An 18,273-nucleotide genomic window follows, 5' to 3' on the forward strand; every position below is an offset into this window, starting at 1 on the left:
CAGAAAATTTGGAATAATACTACCTCCACACCCAGCTATACGATTCCTGAGCATACACACGAAAGATGCTCCACCTTACCACAGGTGCACTTGCTCTACTATGGATCTATGCCTGTGCTTTACATGCAGATTTATTTGTAATAGTCAGAATAGGAAACAACCTAACTGTCTCTCAGCTGAAGGATGGATAAAGAAAGTATGGGACATTCGTACAATGAAATACTACTCACCTGTTAAAAAAAACATCATGCTATTTACATGCAAGTAGATGGAACGACAAAAGATCATCCTGAGAGACATTGGCTATAAAAAACAGGATAACGTGGCTACAATCTACAGACCCAAAGAATTCTAAGTAATACGGAGGGCTCAAGGGAAGATGCTTGAATCTTACTCAGTTGGGGAAATAAAGTAGGCGCTGGACGAGAACGGAGGGAGGGAACTGAGTAGAAGAGGGCATGGGAATGGGACCAGGGGGGAGACTAGGAGTAGGGAGAGCCGGGGCGGACACAGAGGGCTCCTCGAGAGAACAAAAATCAGAGGTAGGGGGCATCCTTTGGTTGTGCCAGAGACTTGGGATAGGGGGGCTCCAGGAAGTCTATTGAGGCCGTCCTTCTGAGATTCCTTCCTGCTGGGGATATGGAGCCAGATTGGCCTCCTCCTATAGCCTGGTAGGATTTCCAGGGGAGGGATAAGGACATCAAAGACCCACAGAACCATTGACGAGAGATTTGTCCCGCCTACAGCTGTGGGAATGATTGAGGGGATGGACAACCAATGCCTGGCCCTACTTGAGAACCACACCATGGCAGAGAACCAATCCCTGAGACTATGTGTGTTATTCCTCTGTGATTACACAGAGGAGCCTAGCATAGCTGTTCTCTGAGGGGCTTCAGCCATCTCCACGTGGAAGCACAAACACAGAGACCCAAACTTTAGAGTCCTATGGAAGAGCTGAGGGAAGGACTGAGGGAGCCAGAGTGGTCAAGAACAGCACAAGAAGATCTACAGAGTCAACTAAACTGTTCCCATAGGGGCTCAGAGTGACAGAACCAGCAACCAAAGAGCATGCAGGGACTAATCATGGCCCTCTGCACACATGTAGCAGATGAACAGTTTGATCTTCATTTTGGTCCTGCAACAACTGGAGAGTGGTGGGGATGGGCTTGCCACTGACTCTGATACCTCCCTTTGGATCCCATTCTGCTACTGGGCTGTTTTGTCTGGGTTCAGTGGGAGAGGGATCACCTAGCCCTTCAGCGACTTAGTGTGCCAGGACAGATAGGTGCTCACGGGTGTCCTTCCCTTTATCTGAGAAAGGGAGGGAGAATCGGGGTGGTTTTGGTTGGGGCCGGGCCACTGGGAAGAGAGGAGGAGGAGGGTGCTGCACACAGGATGTATAGTGAATGAAGGAAGGAAGGAAGGAAGGAAGGATAAATAGAAAAGAGAGGCTGAAGTGGTAAGGTTACAAGTATAGGTCATGCACAGTCCTGTGGGTGGGAATAAGAAGGAAAGGCATCGACTACACTACAATTTGTTCAAAAATGCCATAGTGACATCTCATACCTTTTTTGCTACGTTAAAAAAATATGTCTAAATTCTTATGAGAAGCGTGTGTGTGTGTTTGTGTGTGTGTGTGTGTGTGTGTGTGAGAGAGAGAGAGAGAGAGAGAGAGAGAGAGAGAGAGAGAGAGAGAGAGAGAGAGAGAGGGAGGGAGGGAGAGAGAGGCAGAAAGACAGAGACAGAGACAGACACTCAGAGACAGAGAGAGAGAGGGCGGAAGGCTAAGGAAGTCTTTTGACTTACATGCATGAGGATGCGAGGCCATTCCCACACTCCATGCTAAAGGCCTGGGACAAATGGTTTTGTCTGCTTATAACTCCAGAGTGGCAGAAATTGAGAGTGGTGACTCTCTGTCATTCATAGACCTGCTGGCCTAGTACGCTTGGACAGTTGGTGGACAGTGAGGAAACCATGTCTTATAGACAAATGTGGATACAGTCTGAGAAAGAAACAGATATGGACACTTTGCACGCCTTCATGAGTGCTCAGACACACACATACAAACACACACACACATGCACACACTAGCAGAAACACACACACACACACACACACATATGCACACACAGTGAGAAGCTGTACCTAAACTCCCAGGTATATGTTCATGACCACATCCCAAAATAAACCTTACAAAACCGCTCTTCCTTGTTGGCTTCAAATCCTTCAGGATTACATTAATTTTTACCAGAAATGTAGACAAACAACACGCTGAGTAGGCCAAAGAGTACTCGTGCTATAGAACTGGTTTGTGCCACATTCTTGGTATCCAGTTCAAAGCAAGCCTTCCCCCATACCTTGACCAAGGTTTTCTCCTGTCTAGGTGACCTCCAGGCTCTTGCCACAGTGCTCCCACATCCTCTAAGGTGCTGTGGAATCAGCTCTGTAGCTGACAGCCTAACAGTAGGTAGTGAATACAAGGTGCCCAAAAGACATTTCCAGGCCTTCAGAATCTTAGTGGAGCTGATGGGTGACAGATACCAAGTTTTAGACAAGCTAATGTATCCATGTTGTTGCAAAACACACACACACACACACACACACACACACACACACACACACACAAATCTGTTTTGAAAAACAAACACACAAACAAACAAGGAGAGTCAAGCACTAAGGGGGAGATAAGTATCATGGGAAAGCACTCAGGCCAGTGAACTCCAGGTGACCTTGACTTCTGCACAGTAAGCATGACTGACTCTTCATTTCTCCAGAACAGAAGTAGAAGACTGATGGTAGAACATTAGATTTGGACAAGAACCTTGTGACTGGTGGTCACTGTCTCTTCTCCCAGGGTCTCTAGTGCAGCCTGGACACGACCATGGCAGGCCATCTTAGAGGAGCATCTCAATGGGACTGCCAGCACGCAGAAGGACTGGGGGCACACCACACAGCACCCATGTCCATCTCTGGCTTGCTGGTTCACTCTCCTTCCACACAGCCAGCCAGTGTGGCAGGGATTTGGCACGGGTACCACTGCCAGGTTACACTGCGGGCTTCTCTGGACCACAACTTTGCAACACAGTTCCAACCAACATGATCTGACTGCATGGCTACCACAAGGCCATGGTGTGGTGAAGCTGTGTGACCACAAGTGAAGCCGGGGTTCTTTGGATTCTAGAAGACCTGAGAATCACGTGGTTTGCTATGGTTTGATGATGCTGGCCATCAGATGCCGCGCTGTGATGGGCTATCCATCGTGTGTTCTGTCACAGTCTTCCTCTTTATTTGGAATCAGTTTTCTCTATTTTGCCTGAGCACCTTAGGTGCTGAAAAGTATGGGGCCACATCCGGATATGATTTTCTTCTAATTAGGTGGCTCCTAACTTAAAGATTTCCCACCTACCCTCTGAATAGTTTCCTGGTCAGCCCTGGCTCCCATGGATGTCAGGGTTTTAGATTTCTCCTGTTATGTGGAGGTTGACCCAGTATGGAAATGTACTTAGGAGGTCAGAACCTGTCTCAATTCTTACCCAGATGAGAGATTTTTTTATCTTATGCAAGATGTTTCCAGCAAAAGAGAATTCTGCAAATTCGGGATATTTGTGTTCATGACTGCAGAGTTGAATCAGCACTGCATTGCCATATCGTGACTTAACCATTTTCTGTTCCCTTGTTTTATTCTTTTGGGGTAGATGGGGCAGTAGTGGGTTTTGTTTTTGGTAGTCAATTCAAGGATCATGAAACAGATTTTGGCTGACAGTTGGAAGCAATCTGGTTACATACCATGGCCTCAAAACCAAATTAGACAAAATGATCTTAGTGTCAGATAAGTATTTATAAGGACACTTGTTGTACAGCGGTATTTCCGTGGGTTAAACTTTTGGTTGTGACTACACTTGTTCAGTTCCTATTACAATCGATGTAGAAACCTATACTGTAGGGGACAGGCTACATGGCCATCTTGCCAGAGCCTAGGTTCCTATTTCTCCAGCAGTCTGCCATTCACCCGAAACCAGCTGACCTTGTCATAGGTCGGCAATTAGACACCTGTTGTGGTTTATTGTGGGGGCTGGTCATTCTAGACCCCCGAGCTACTCCTTTTCCCGAAAGGCGACTGATAAGATCAGATTAAAGGCCAGCTGCCTGCGAGCAGCAGTTCCGGGAGCCTTTTCCTGACTAACCAGATGCTTCAAGACTTACCTGGAATCTCTCTCCTGCAATTATAGCAGCTGTAAAGGTAGACCCCTGCTGGAGCATTCCAGAGTTAGGTATCCACAGCAACCCTTGCTTACGCAAATAACCATGCCTCTGTGCCTATATAAACTCTGTGAAATTTTTCAATAAACGGGGTTTGATCAGAATGGAGACTTGCCCCCTTCTTCGTGTCTAGTGTTCTGTCTCTATACAGGAAAATTGTCCCCCGAGAGGACACAGTTGCATTGGGTGTGAGCACATGGTTGCAAAACCATGGCGCTAGATTACTTCAATGTCATGGTCAATAGGGTTATGCTTTTCACAATATAGAGGCAATCTTTGAGTGTGGTAGTGTGGACCAGTGAAATGTAAAAGGTTAGTCTCCCTGTAAGTAATATCATAGTGGTACATGAAGCCCAACTACTAAAATGTGATTCTTGATACCGTAGTCCCAGAAGGTTCGGCCCTAGGGGCAAAGGGGGAATGTAGTTGTAATAGGCTGAGAATGTTGTGAACAGAGAGTTCCTCATATGTTGCACAGTGCAGCTCTAATGACACAATGAAAGAGCCAAGCCTTCCAAAGGACAAACACGATGGCAGGGTCAAAACGTCCAGTCATATTTAAGCCATTTTGCTACCTCACACTGAGGGATTGAATGTCCACAAAACAACTAAAGGGTTAAGGAAAACAGAACCATTGTGAACAGGAAAATATATATCAAACGGTGGGGTTGCCATTTTGGCTTCCTTAAGGCAAGTGTTGGGTGCAAGGCAGATGTCCCCTTGCCAGTCACCAAAGCAGAGTGTGTTTGCTGAGGTGACACAGAGAGGTGGGACAGCTGCAGCCTTCACTCTCCATCAGGAACTGCAGACAGAAAGGCAAAGGCAAAGTCAGATCACAAATATGTGACAGCCTGGCTCTCTAGTCATAACATTGTGTGCCAGAAGTGTAAGAGGCTCACTGCGATGAACCAACAGACCTGTTCCTAGGTGAATGCCTTCTCTCTAGCACTGGCTCCACCATCATTCCCTGCCCTAGTTCCCATTTGGTCAACCCCAGGTACTCAGAGAGGAACCTGGCATTCCTTTATCCCCGGCCACAGAGTTACTGGGTGAGCTTACACTGCCCACCCAGATAGATCCCTGTGAGATTAAAGCACCCCAACCTCATTTAGCATCTTTCTTCAAGGATACCCACAAAGAGTGGATTCCCACTCACCCTGGGCTCTTAATTGACTGTTTTTACCCAGCAGCCTTGTTTTCAAGCTTCCCTGGCTCTGAAATTCTCCTCTGAACTCACAGACCCCTTCCTGGATGGAACTCTGAGGTTTGCTGACAAAATTCAGTCTGGGAAGGTATCCATGTTCCATGTGCACAAGGAAAATATCCTGAGTTGGGATGACGATCTCCCCCACATCACAGACACCTATGCCCCGTGCATATGCTGCTAGGCCTTGTCAGGCTGCTGTGGACTGAGACACAGCTGCTGACTGGGAGACATCTCTCCTAGTTCTTTTCCTTCCACTGCCCACCTGCAAGACTTTCTCACCTTTTCACCTCACAGTTTTCTTGACTTCTGGGCACTGGCCCTCTGCTATTGAGCAAAACACTAGATAGGTGAAGACCTAAGCAGACACTGGGGTCCACTTTCTCACTCCCATTGAGTAGTAGGAGTCCCTGGCCGACACGTGCAGGAAACCACCAGCTCTAGCTACCTCTCTCTCAGCATAAGCCCTCCAGTTTTCCCAGTCTATCCACTCCATGTCCCTCATCCAAGCAGCCACCAACCTGCTGTCCTGCAAGTCTCTTGCCACGCTGGAGGGGAGTTGTGCAGAATCAGGAGAGCCTCGGCAGCCTCCATGACCCTCTGCCTGTCTACCTCAGCAGAAAAGCTGCCCTGGTTCGAGATGTCTGGGGCCCTAGAGTGGACTGCAGGGTTCGCAGGGTTCTGGTTGGAGATGTCATTGATCTGGGGTGTGCTGTCTCTTCCCACGTTGGTACTTTGAGAGTCCTGGGAACTGATGGTGGGGACCTGCAAAAAGGGGTTGTGAGAGAAGGAATTATGACAAACCATACCTCCATCCTTGATGACAGTGGACCCTTCAGCCATCATTCCGTCCCACCAAACACCCAGCTCTAGCGCTTCCCAAAGCCCACCCTCTCCCAGGACATCACCCCCAGTCATTTACCAGGAGCTGTGCTGGCCGTACTGACCGGGCAATGCAGCCGCAGGGATGCATGACCACAGAAGACAACCTGACAACGTGAGGAGAGGAAACATGGACACTAAAGGCACTGCTGACAACCCCTGCAAGTTCACAGGGAGAGCTGGGTGCTCTGCAAGGTCAGCCTGGGGGAGGGGAATATCTGAGGATAGCAGGACCAATGACACCACTGTGGTAGGACTGGAATTGTTCTGATTTCTGTATCACTGCTTCTCAGAGTCACCTTCCACATCACTTCTCTAGGAACCACCTTTTCTGAACTCTTTCCTCCCCGGGGACAGAAAGGTGACCAAGAACTGTTCTAATCTGGAAAGCAGCAGGGAAGATGGGACCGTGGTCCTCTCAGAGACCGGCTCTGGCCTCCACTTGGCCCATGCTCTTCCTGACGGGACACGTTCTCTGTTGGCCTGCAACACTCCCCGGGGCCTCTCTGGCAGGTCCAGTTATGCCTCCAGATTTCTGCAGAGCCTCCTCCCATGCCCACTCACTCTGGGTGCAGGAATAGTCTCAGCGCACTGGGAGCCAGCTGTGTGCTGTGCACATTGTGCCTGTCCTCCTTAATGCTGCTGTGCAGACTAGTCTCCAGAACCGCCTGCACTGAGGGAAAAGCTCACAGTGATACTTTTCCAAGTATGCCATACAGAATATAAGAAAGCCCAGAGGTGTGTGTCTTTGCAAGTCTGGCTGCAACGTTGCTCTGCCATTCCCCTGTCATTTTTTTCCTTCCTTCTTTCTTCTCTACTTCCTTCCTTGTTTCCTTCCTCCCTACTTCCTTCCCTTCCTTCCTTCTTTCTCCTCTTGCTCTGTCCTCTGCCACCCACATGGTCTTCCTTCTTTCTCTCCTAACCTTATCGTACTAATAACGTGATTTCTCACACAGGACAGTAAGCCAGAGCTGGCCCTGTGGGCTTTGTTGTACTCACAGACAGGGAATAAACATGGGATGCCAAGGATCACATGAGAAAGGAATGGGCATTCGATGACTGAAGATCATAGGTGAAAAGGCTGGGGGGCAGTGGAGCAGTGGCCCTTGGATGATTTCCTGCAAGAGCACACATCCTTGTTCAAGATCAGGTCGGACACTCCAGAGAGAAGGGATAGGAATGTTTCCAAAACCGGAGATATGCATAAAGAATTACAGAGCTTTCCAAAACTTGATGACCGAACAATACCACGCTTTAGGTTTTCCTTTTAGGTCAGAACATACTAAGACCCAAAGGGAAGTGACTTTCCCAACACAGGAATTTGTCTAGAGACAAAGGCTTTAGGACCCAGTTGAAACGGTACGGATGGTGACTGCTGGCGTGGACTCTCTCTGGACCTGCACATTTTCCTTACCTCTGGGGGAACTGTGTGAGGCAGGACTTCAGGCTGGAAATGAAGATCCTGTTGCTCATCTGGAAGAGACCATGCAGAGATGGTGTGAGCATCCCTTCCCACCGTAGTCTCCTGAAAGCACCCACTCTATTTGAGGACTCCTGCCCCTGCCAATCTTTACCGTACCCCCTCCACAATGTCTCCGTTTTATGTAAACGTGGGACGCGTGACACAGAATGGGCATCTTATACCTGGACAGATTCAGGTCCTGAGAAGTATTGCCTAAGGCCACATTTCTAATCGATGGCATGACTGGTGACAGAAACACTTAGGATTACTGCACCCAAAGTGACACCAAACCCCTAGCCAGACACACTGACCCACAACATCTGATGTGGTGGAACACTCTTCAGCATTCACAGGAGATTTGGGGTCTTCAGCCATAGTCTCTCTCTGGCCTCAAGGACGGTGCCTCTGTCTCTGTGTAGCCTACACTTCTTCCACAAACACACAGCAGTCAAGGCCCCACCAGATTCCCTAGAGTAGGGGATGGAAGGGCTCGTGTTAGGCACACCTACAGGAGGCCTGACCTCTCTCCTATTGGTAGGTCACTCATGAGAGGAAGGCACAACTCTGCCATTTCTTGGGATCAAAGAGTTTGAAATGCACTTGACCTCTGATTGGTTCTGAGTCCATGGATGTTATGCTGTCAAAGCAAACTACAGTTTCTCAGGGAGCAAGTTAGACTGACATTCTTTATTGCTCTGGTCAGTCTCCTATATCAGTTGAAGTCAGAAGTCCAGTAGGAAACAGAGCACATCCCTCTTCAACTTCCTTATTCTGTGGCTCGAGAGCATGGAGAGGCCATGAAAAGGGCTGCTGGAACTCTCAACCGCAGTGGAGTTTCTCTGCCACCACATAATTCTACCTCTATTATCTAATATTATCCTTGCTCTCCGTCACTCGCTCGCTCGCTCACTCACTCACTCACTCACTCACTCACTAACAATAACCATTCAATGAGGCCAAGACAAGTGTCCCTCCATCCTCTTCAGCGTTCACTACTCTCAGTTCTGTTGCTCCATGCTGTTCTCTGCCAAAGACCACCACCATTACTCCTTCATGGGTGAACATTCATCTGTCTATCTAAACCACTGCATCCACTGTTGCCCGCGTGGACGAGAATAAACCCAGTCACTAATCTCAAGGAAGACCATGCATGCCCTTCTCCCTGGATTGGGGTTTACCTGCAAGCCCACTGTAGTCTTACTAATTCTTGTGATCCCCTGTGAAATAAAACCACTTGTTCCTCCTGAGATCCTGCTGTTTTGCCCACTCCGGCCTGGTGGAGTCATGCCTGAAATATCAGTACATGGGAGGCTGAGGCAGGAGAGTAGCGTGCTGGACAACAACTCAAAACACGGGCAATCCTGTCTCCAATAATAACCACATGGAAGACATTAAAAATAAAGGATTATGGACTTCTAGGATCTTGGACATCTAACATTCATTTCTCTTCCTGCATCCCCCATTTACACATTTTCTGCTGCAACAAAAAAATATTTTTTAGACCAGAATGAAACACTATTCCCTGTGCAAGCAGGAGATTGTTCCTCTGCAGGTTGTTTTTCTCAGTACAAAATACTATCACTGTGGGCTGTAGACTTTGCTCAGAGCTTAAGAGCACTGGGTGCTCTCCCAGTCGATGTATTTTCAATCCCAGAACCCACATGGCAGTTCACAAGCCTCTGTAACTCCAGCTCCAGGGTTTCTGACACCCCCCCACCCCCCGCACACACACAGAGACAGGTAGGCAAAACCCCATTGAACAAGAAATAAAAATAAAGTCAAAACAATACACTCTCTGCTGTCATGAAAACCCATGCCTTCTGCTATATACAGCCTTTGGCCAACCTCCAAATGCTCCTCCTCAGCGCACCAATGGCACTGAGCTCAGCTTCTTCCACGCTTTGATTGGCCCTTCTTGTGCGTGTCACGCTCTAGCAGTTCAAGACCAGAGATTCTCCTCTGGAAACGCAGTCATCCCTCCCTGCCCCACCTGAGACATAAGTAGCAGAAGCTTCCCCCTGGGGTGCTGAAGCTGGGAACCCTCGCGAAAGGGCTCAGTCAGGGGGCAGGCTACATCATGGCAGCGTCGGCCTCTCTGGCCTCACCCTTTTAGACTTGCCAGAGGAGGCAGAATGCTGAAAGATTGGGAGAGCTCAGATGAAGGGGGCAGGGATAAGAGGACTTGGAACCTAGCTTCTTTTTCTTGAAGCCAGCCTCTAGTCACCCCAGAGTCCAGCCAATCAGGATGAAGCAGTGGGCTTCTGAGGGAAGATGCAGCTCCTTCCCCTGCCAGCTGAGGCTCCTGCCAGTGAGCTGCCAGAGCTGCTTTCTCCATCTCTCTTTCTCTCTCTCTCTCTCTCTCTCTCTCTCTCTCTCTCTCTCTCTCTCTCTCTCTCTCTCTCTCTCTCTCTCTCTCTCTCTCTCTCTCTCTCTCTCTCTCTCTCTCTCTCTTGCAGCACCCTCTTCTGGACCAATGACCTTCCAAATTTACTCCCCTCACACATGCTTCCTTGCCACATTGTGGCTGCTCTGTGACCCTTGCTGACCTCTAGGTGACCCAGGATCCAGTGTCTTCTGGGAGAAGAAGACTGAGACTTGCGCCCCCTAGTGGTGGCTCCCTGGATTGCCGCCGTTTTTGTGGCGCATGTGTTTTGAACCCCTTTGCTTGCTGAGAGCTCTGTTCAGCATTCTAAAGTACAGTACCTGGGGACTAGAGAAGGCAGGCGTCCTGGTGTCAAGTGTCACTAATGCCTGGGCTCACTTGAAACGCAGAGGGGGGTGGATCTCTAAGTTTGACATCAGCATGGTAAACAGAAGTGAGTTCAGAAAAGTTAGCATGCAGATTCTCACATATAGGTGGAAGGACAAAAGACAAGGGGCCGGGAAATCACATGTTTGTCTGAGGGAATGTTTCCTAGCTGACACTACGGAGAAAAAAAAATTTTTTTTACTTACACAACAAAGACGGAGGAGGCAGGGAGTATGCGGCTAGCAGAAATATGGAGGGATTTATTCCTAGAACAGAAAACAAACAGGTTAGATGTAGACTCCAACAAGTTGAAGCCCTTGCCAGACATCGGCAAGTATTCTCTGGGGTTTTAAGATGGCCTCAGAATGAGAAAAGACGATGTGAGGACAGATGGTGGCCCATGCCGAAATCTCACGCTGGAGTTCGAAGAGACAAATTAGAGCAGCTCGGCGACCCGATCTACTGAAGCTGTATGCACCCACACCCCACGTTGTTTCGCACTCAAACGGAGGCAGTTTGCGGGCCCGTGACCAGAGGGTGCAAAGCTCAATTCGTCCCTCCTGTGGTAAAGGTGGCCCTCCTGAAGTGAGCAGCAGTAACCAGCACCACCACAGCTTGAGTGCAGCAGCGGGTCTCCGAGCGGCCACTAGGGGCCGCCATTCTGCCGGCCGGACGAACACTGGAAGCTCATTGGCCTTTGTGGCAAGGCAGGAAGTAGAGCCTCGGGCCAAGCCGGAAGCCCTGAGAAGGCTTGAGGAACAGCCGCGAGCCTAGGCTTCTCTCAGGCGCCTCAACTCGCTGATCCTGAAGGCCTGGTACCTGGGCGTAACCACGGGTGGCACTGATGTGGGACAGGTCCTTCCTATTCTTCTGTGCCTTTCCTCTTCCCTCTACCTGCTCAGGTGCCCGTTTCCTTCGTTTTCAGGCCTCTTTAGGCGACGCCTGCCAGAGATGGGAAGCAACCAGGAGGAGCACCCCTCGACCCCCCGCAGCCTTTCGGCCCCTCCAGGCCCTTCCCAGCCCCCGCGGGCCCCGCCCCCAACCCTTCTGAGAATGCACATCCCCAGGTTGCTCACCGGTCTGGGACCTGCCAGGCAGCAGTTGAGGTAGGCATCGGGTGTGAGGGAAGAGAAGAAGCCGCACTCGGCACGGTCGCAGCAGACAAAGTGTGGAGCCCACTGTGGGAGATTAGCGGACAACAGGGAGGGAATGGGTGGGTTTGAGGAGAGGAGAGGGCGGGTGAGCGGCCTGGCTTGGAGCCAACGGGCAGGTGAGTCGGCCGGACACGGTCTTTGGGCGATGCCAGGGCCCGGTACTCGGTACTCGGCATGGGCTTCAACAAACATCTGCCACGTGTAGGATGCTGGGAAGGAATGAAAGGGCAAAGGATGGAACAGGGAGAGATGTGGATGGAATTCGCGGAAATACTGTTTGTTCGAAACAGTTTCCTGTGTGGTAGGTTTTTAGGTATGACTCCTGTGTCCGCTGTCTTCAGAAGAGCAAGAGGATTTCCTGGGAGGGGTGCAGGGGTGTGAGTGGGGACAAAAGTGTAATCCGTTGAAAAGTGGAGCGAGGGGATACTTAAGATTAAGGCATGAAGAAAACTTGATTGGAGGGTGAAGGGGTAATTGAACACTGGCCATCCACGTCACTCCTGAATAGTTGGTGTGTGTTTTTCCCATGTGGGGAGCGAATGAATGCGGGACGCCCAGAAGTCAGCTGCCAAGGTGTGCAGGCTTTGGCGTGATTGTGGCTCGAGGCGCAGGGCTGCTGGAGTAGGCCTGGAAACGGGATGTGTGTCCCGAGTCTGAGCCGACTGATGGCAGAATGGAGCCAAGGGCAAGAGGTGGCTGTGGGGAGGCGGTGGGTGAGAGAGACCACATGGGAAGGATGGAGACTGTGTGAATAAGATAGGGCGATGAAGGCTGAAGGAAACTGTGAGAGGACAAACTCGTGGTGAGCATGCTGGAGAAGAAGAGTCTACTTGCCAGAGGAAGCTTTTTCTGTGTTTCTTTCTTTGTTTGTTTGTTTGCTTGCTTGCTTGGTTTTCTTTGGGTTTGGGTTTCGGTTTCAGTTTCAGTTAGGGTGGTTATTATTTTTGGGGGTGGGGTTTTATGTTCTTCCTTCCTTCCTTTCTCCCTTCCTTTCTTGCTTGTCAGAAAGACCAGTTACTTTTGGGCCATTGGGATACAGTGGTGTTTCTGCTCTCCATTCCAGAATCATGGAGGCAAAAGCCAAGCCGAGTTTCTACTGCTTGCCCTCCTCCTCAGAAGCGAGCACGGGGAACACAACTGGAGCAGCACCAGGAATCAAACCAGGCCTCAGACGACCTGGAAATCTCTCTGTCAGAGGCCACAGTTGGGGCAGCCGGACCCAAGCCATGTGAGAAGCCCAGTCCTCCCGCTCTCGGGTCTGCTGGTACCCCAGTTGTGCTGTGTCCTCGTGGGTGGGGCCTGTTGGCATGGGAGGGGGGCCAGGCCCCACCCTTGCACATGACCAGCAGGAGTCCCTCAAACCCCTACTGTAGGGATCACAGTGTAGCTCTGCCTGCACCGAGTTCAGAGAAGAGGGTGCGTGGTGCACCTCTAAAGAGACGCCAGACTGGACTACCAAGAGCGAGTGTACCCTGCAAATCTGCCAGACAGGGCAACATGTCCTCTACCTGTGCAAAAACTCACAGTGAGTATTCTTGGCTAGGGAGGGCGCCTCAGTGTAGGTGGAGGGAAGCACAGCACTAGTAACTCTGTGACCACCCTTGTCACAGAATTGTACTCTGTGTGACCTTGGAAGAGTACACCGTGGACCTCAATGGGGCCCGGTACAGAGTGACATCGTATATCAATGGTGGGTAGCAGTTGAGTGCGGGAAGCAGAGGCCTTGCAGTTGGGGGGTGGCTGGGGGGCGGAATGGGTTGTGGCTTTGAAGAGTTCTGTGGCGGTGACTACTCAGAATGTTGGTGAATGGCTTCAGATGAGGCAGGTGGGCAGCCAACAGGGAGCAATTCTTTGTCTTTTACAGCTTGGGAGGAGAACACTGGGGGCCAGCCTGAAGACCTGCACCCTGCAAGAACCCAGAGGGTAAGGAGAGTCTGTTACTTGAGTCGGAGTGGGGGGCCCCCACCAGTTACTGTCAAGACCACTTTCCTCTTTTTCTCTTTTTTATTTCACTAAATTTTTAAATTTTTTTACATATACATTTATATTACTACACATATACAGAATCAACTACTTATACCAAGAAGAACCATGACACAGTCAGGAATTATGTAAATGTTAGATTCCTTGAGTTTTGACTGTTTGTATTTGGCAGCATTCAAGACCCCTTTCAGCTGAGTCTTAAAGTCAGGGCTCCCACCTCTAACAGTTCATCACGTGGCCGTGTGCTGACGTGGGAAACATCCCTTCTCCTTGGGCCTCAGTCTTCTCAGTGGCGACATAGCAGGCTAAGACGGAGGGGGGCTTCTTCGTGTGTCTTGGGAGCACTGACATTCTGGGCTCCTGCCATCAGGGTGTGATTTGCCCATGCGTCATCCTCCCTTCCCGGCTGGCCTGGAACCCAATCCCCACCTGTGATCTCTGTCTCTACAGGAGAGCTCCCAGCTATTCTACTGGCCCCCACCACGTTCACCTCTGCCCTACAGGGCAGCAGCCTCAGAGCAGAAAATGATGGTTTCTCCTTCCATGGGGCTACATGGGGCTTTGGCCTTTCCCAACACGTGAGTAGACAGGGACTTGGAGCTGGCTGTGTCATTTGTCCGTGTGCGTCCAACCCTGTGCTCGGTGCCATAGGAGCAGCAGGAGGATGGTCTGGGAAGAAGGAGGAGGAGGAGGAGAGGGCAGGGAGAAGGCTGACACTCAGACCGAGGGGCAAACACAGGGTTCTCTCCTGCTTTGGTGGTCCATGCCTCCGAGACTTGGTACCGGTGACTTTATGTTTCCAAGCATCCACTTCCTAGAGGACATTTTGGCAAAACATATTGTACACCTGTCGCACTGTAAAGAGCACCAGAGCAAGGCCTTCCAGCACACAGTAGGCCTTCCGCACACGCACACTGTTTCTCTGCATCCCAACAGATGGGTGAGACAGAAGGTCCCAATGAAACCTAGTGTCACGGCAGAGAGAGCCACAGAGGCCCAGGGGAAAGTCCAGAGGACAACAGAGAAACCCTCCTGGGAGTGTTTCAGGCTTCCTTTCATGATGTGTGGTGGCTGGTAAAGAGCTGGCAGGACCCTGTCCCTGAGACCCGAATCTCTCCAGGGACTTTGCAGTTTCAAATGCAGACACCTGTGGTTCCCTGATGTCCTCTTCAAAACAAACAAACAAACAACAACAACAAAAACAGACACTATAGAGATGACTGTCAGGGTGTGAGCAGATGTTATGTCAAGGAAAGCCGAGTGAGCAGGACAGAGTGTGTGTCCAAGCCGTGGGGTCTGAGCTCTCCACAGCCCAGTGGATTCCCACGTTCTGGTATTGCAAAAACCCCGCCAGTCTCTCTCTACAGGTTCTACCTACACACCCCGGTGCTTAATCCCCTCACCTCTTCTTTCCAGATACTCAAGGGTGAAGCTCCTGCCATGTCCCAGCACAGAGCGTCATCCACTGGAGCTGCAGGTCCCTGGAGAAGTGAGGCTTCTGGAAACTGGGGAGGCGGGAGCTAAGTGGCTGTGTAGACAAGTCGGCCTAGGCCTTGGGAGTGGGCAGTGGAGTCAGCTGGGCACTGGGTGGGGGGCTCATGTGCTTCTGAGAAGAGGTATCAGATAGAGGGCTCCTATTCTCCTCACACCTGTTCCTTTGCAGGGCCCCAGTGCCTCAGTTTCTGCTGCCTCAGAGCGTCAGGAGATACTGGAGGCTGCCGAGGCCTTGTTGACTCTGAAGAACTCTTCTTGGACCCGGCGCTCGACCCACAGCTAACCAGGTAGCTGGCCTGTTGCAAAGGAGCATGGGATGGAGATGCTTGGGAGAGTGGAAGCACTGTGCTAAGTTGGTCTTCGCTGGGCACACGGGCTTAGTTGGTGGTTGGATTGACTTTGGGGCTGGGTACCCCAGACATCTGAATCTGACTTCAGGGAGGGCACATGGGGATCATGCAGCAGATACGTGGCTTGTCGAGTTTTGTGCTCAGCAGTAACTAACAGGCTGGGGTCCTGGTGTCAGGAGAGAGGAAGAGACTGATGCCCCTAGGTGTTGCGGGGATTTGCCCCAGGGCAGGAAGAAGTACATCTGGCTTCTGAATACCCTGCCCAGGCCAGTCTGCAGTCTACTGCACACTCTGGTGGTGGGTTTATTGCATGCCTCTGATTTCAGGGGGATTTCCGTTCAGATGTGCAGGCTGGATTCCTTCTCAAGGTGTGTTTTGCCATCAAATCATAAAACGGCCCACCCAGAGGGCTAGGGCTCTGTGATCTGAGAAGGGAATTCAACCTCTCTCATATGTCTGGAAAGCAAGGCCAGGCACTATTGGGCCAGGAGGCAGATGGGGCCTAGGGAATGTAGCAGGAAGCCACGCTGGACAGAACTGCTGGAAGGGAAGGTCCAGAATAAAACTGGAGAGGTGGCTGATTACAGGGGTCTGGCAAGGGTGGGAGGTGAAACCTAAGCTAGGGCTTCTTAATGTTTCCTGACCAACCTACTTGCAAACACCACTGTGCTTGCAGTAAAGCACATGAACACACACACACACACACACACACACACACACACACACACACACATCCTGGCACTACGCCAGAAGCAGTGGTTAGTGGGAAGCCTAGGAAATGTTCTGATATCAGGAAGGTTATATTTAGAGACCATGAACTTCAGCACCGTAGACTGCTGTCCTGGATGGAGAAATCAGGGAAGGTGAGACTGGAGATGGGGAATTCAGACAAAAACAAGTTTGTCCACTGGTGTCGGTGAGATATCAGCAATTGTAGGAGACAGAGGAGAAGCAAGTAGTGTCGGGATGCGGACCTCTTTTCATTAGATGGTCTTCATCCCGTCCTTTCTGCTTTCAAGTCTTGTGTGAGTTGGAGCAGTGAAGCCTCTAAGGCCATGCTTGAGATTCCTTGAGATCCACAAGCTCGCTCGCCCTCACTTCCTGCACCCTCCTCTTGAGCTTAAGTGCCCAGAGGAATATTAATCTGTGTTTTCCATTGCTGGAACAAATAACGCCTCCATTAAATCACGGCTATATTAAATGCATATGGCTTTAATTTCCTACTTGTCTCTCTGGCCCTAAACACTCGACCCATCCTGCATTTTGTTTGACCTGAGAAAAAGCTCCAATCTCTAGAATCTGAATATTTAGCTCCTAAAAAAGTCAATCTATGTACCAAGATTTTCGGTGAAATAATTGTTGTATCTGCATCTGTGCTACTAAACATTAAATTTCAATGCCACTTATTTGTATTTTTATCTTAGGTCTCTGATCATTTCTAGCAGTTTACTAAAATACGTGGTTTCTGGTCTCCCTCAATTTTTTTATTTTACCTACTGAGGCTGCTCTGCCCTTGATTACATCCAGAGCAATGTTGTTTTTAACAAGAGGCATTAAATATTTTAATTGTTCTGTGGATGAGTTTCCCTGATTCTGACAGGGGATGATTGAATAAAATTTGATATCAGGGTCTGTGGGAGGCCCATTTGGGCATTTCCTGATGGGAAGCGATTATCCTGCCTCTCCTTTGTTGATCTGTAGTCATTAGTCCTGTGGCAGCCTTTGCCACACTTCTGGCATACTACAGAAGGCTGGGACCTTCTTTTTGGATTATCTTTACAAGAAATATTGTTTCTAAGAAAACCTTGCCTACATTCCATTTTCAAATGACCTGGCTTACCAAAATTAAAACATATGACATTTTCACCTTCCTTAAAACTTTTAGGAATTACTTCTCCTATCAGAGTAACATTATTAACATGAAATCCAATATCAGCCGTATTTCTAGTCCATCAATCTATTGTTGCTGATCTTGCCTTTAAAAGTCTAATCACATTTTTGCATTCTGAATTAGCATTTTCAAAAGCTAAAGATTTGATTAATATTGTTCTGACTTCCAAATCTGATGCTATTCTATTTACAGCTGAAGTCAAATTTCACCAAAAGAAAAAAAATCAGCGAAGGCTTCTTTTGGACTTTGAATATCTTTAGTAAAGGACTCAGACCTACTTTGTGATTCTTCAACCTTGTCCCAAGCATTTAAAGCTACTAAATGACACAGTGGCAAGGTGTGACTTTCAAGTTCAAAATGTGTTTGTATCTTAGCATATTGATCTTCACCTAACAACTGATCTTGGGACATGTCACTACCTTGAGCTTTGTGTTATTATTCTATGGCCAGAGCTTCCTCTTTCCACCGTGTTTGCCATTGTGACCGAGCTTCCAATATTGCTGTTTCCAGTCTTTTGGGGATAATTTTGTTCTGAGTTTCCCATGAAATTAATATCTGCTTCACATAGAGTTGAATGCATACCATGTGGAATGATTGCCTCCTTAAATCTCCTCAAATCTAACATGCCCATAGGATTCCATTTAACTTCTTCATAACCTTGGGGATTCCTATTATCTCCTGGTAGGTCTTGTATACTAAGCAGAAAAATTAGAGTTGGTTTTCTACCAACCTTAAGCCACTGCCCTTCATTGGTAGCATACGGTACTGCAGGAGGTTCCTGTCTGAATTCCTCTGTCAGTGTCTGATTATTTTTCTTATTTGAACTTGTAAGTCTTTCTAAGGG

The 18,273-nt window shown here is 49.3% G+C and overlaps 1 protein-coding gene and 1 long non-coding RNA gene across 2 annotated transcripts; one reads left to right on the top strand and one right to left on the bottom strand.

Annotated features, from left to right (window-relative positions):
- Nucleotides 1-4,908: 4,908 nt before the first annotated feature.
- LOC311602589 (uncharacterized protein) lies at nt 4,909-7,460 on the bottom strand. Its single transcript, XM_084790855.1, has 4 exons — nt 7,346-7,460; nt 6,387-6,453; nt 5,986-6,229; nt 4,909-5,062 (listed from the first exon to the last, which is right to left on the bottom strand). Exons 1-4 carry the CDS (start codon nt 7,414-7,416, stop codon nt 5,046-5,048), a joined length of 399 nt encoding a protein of 132 aa, XP_084646981.1. The 5' UTR covers nt 7,417-7,460; the 3' UTR covers nt 4,909-5,045.
- A 4,139-nt stretch (nt 7,461-11,599) lies between these two features.
- Nucleotides 11,600-13,176, top strand: LOC311601448. The gene is made up of 3 exons (XR_014780576.1): nt 11,600-11,663; nt 12,775-12,939; nt 13,085-13,176. It is a non-coding gene; the product is annotated as an uncharacterized lncRNA (long non-coding RNA).
- The last annotated feature ends 5,097 nt before the right edge of the window (nt 13,177-18,273 follow it).

This window comes from Acomys minous (assembly GCF_964271855.1).
Source record: "Acomys minous genome assembly, chromosome: 7".
NCBI classification, from domain to species: domain Eukaryota; kingdom Metazoa; phylum Chordata; class Mammalia; order Rodentia; family Muridae; genus Acomys; species Acomys minous.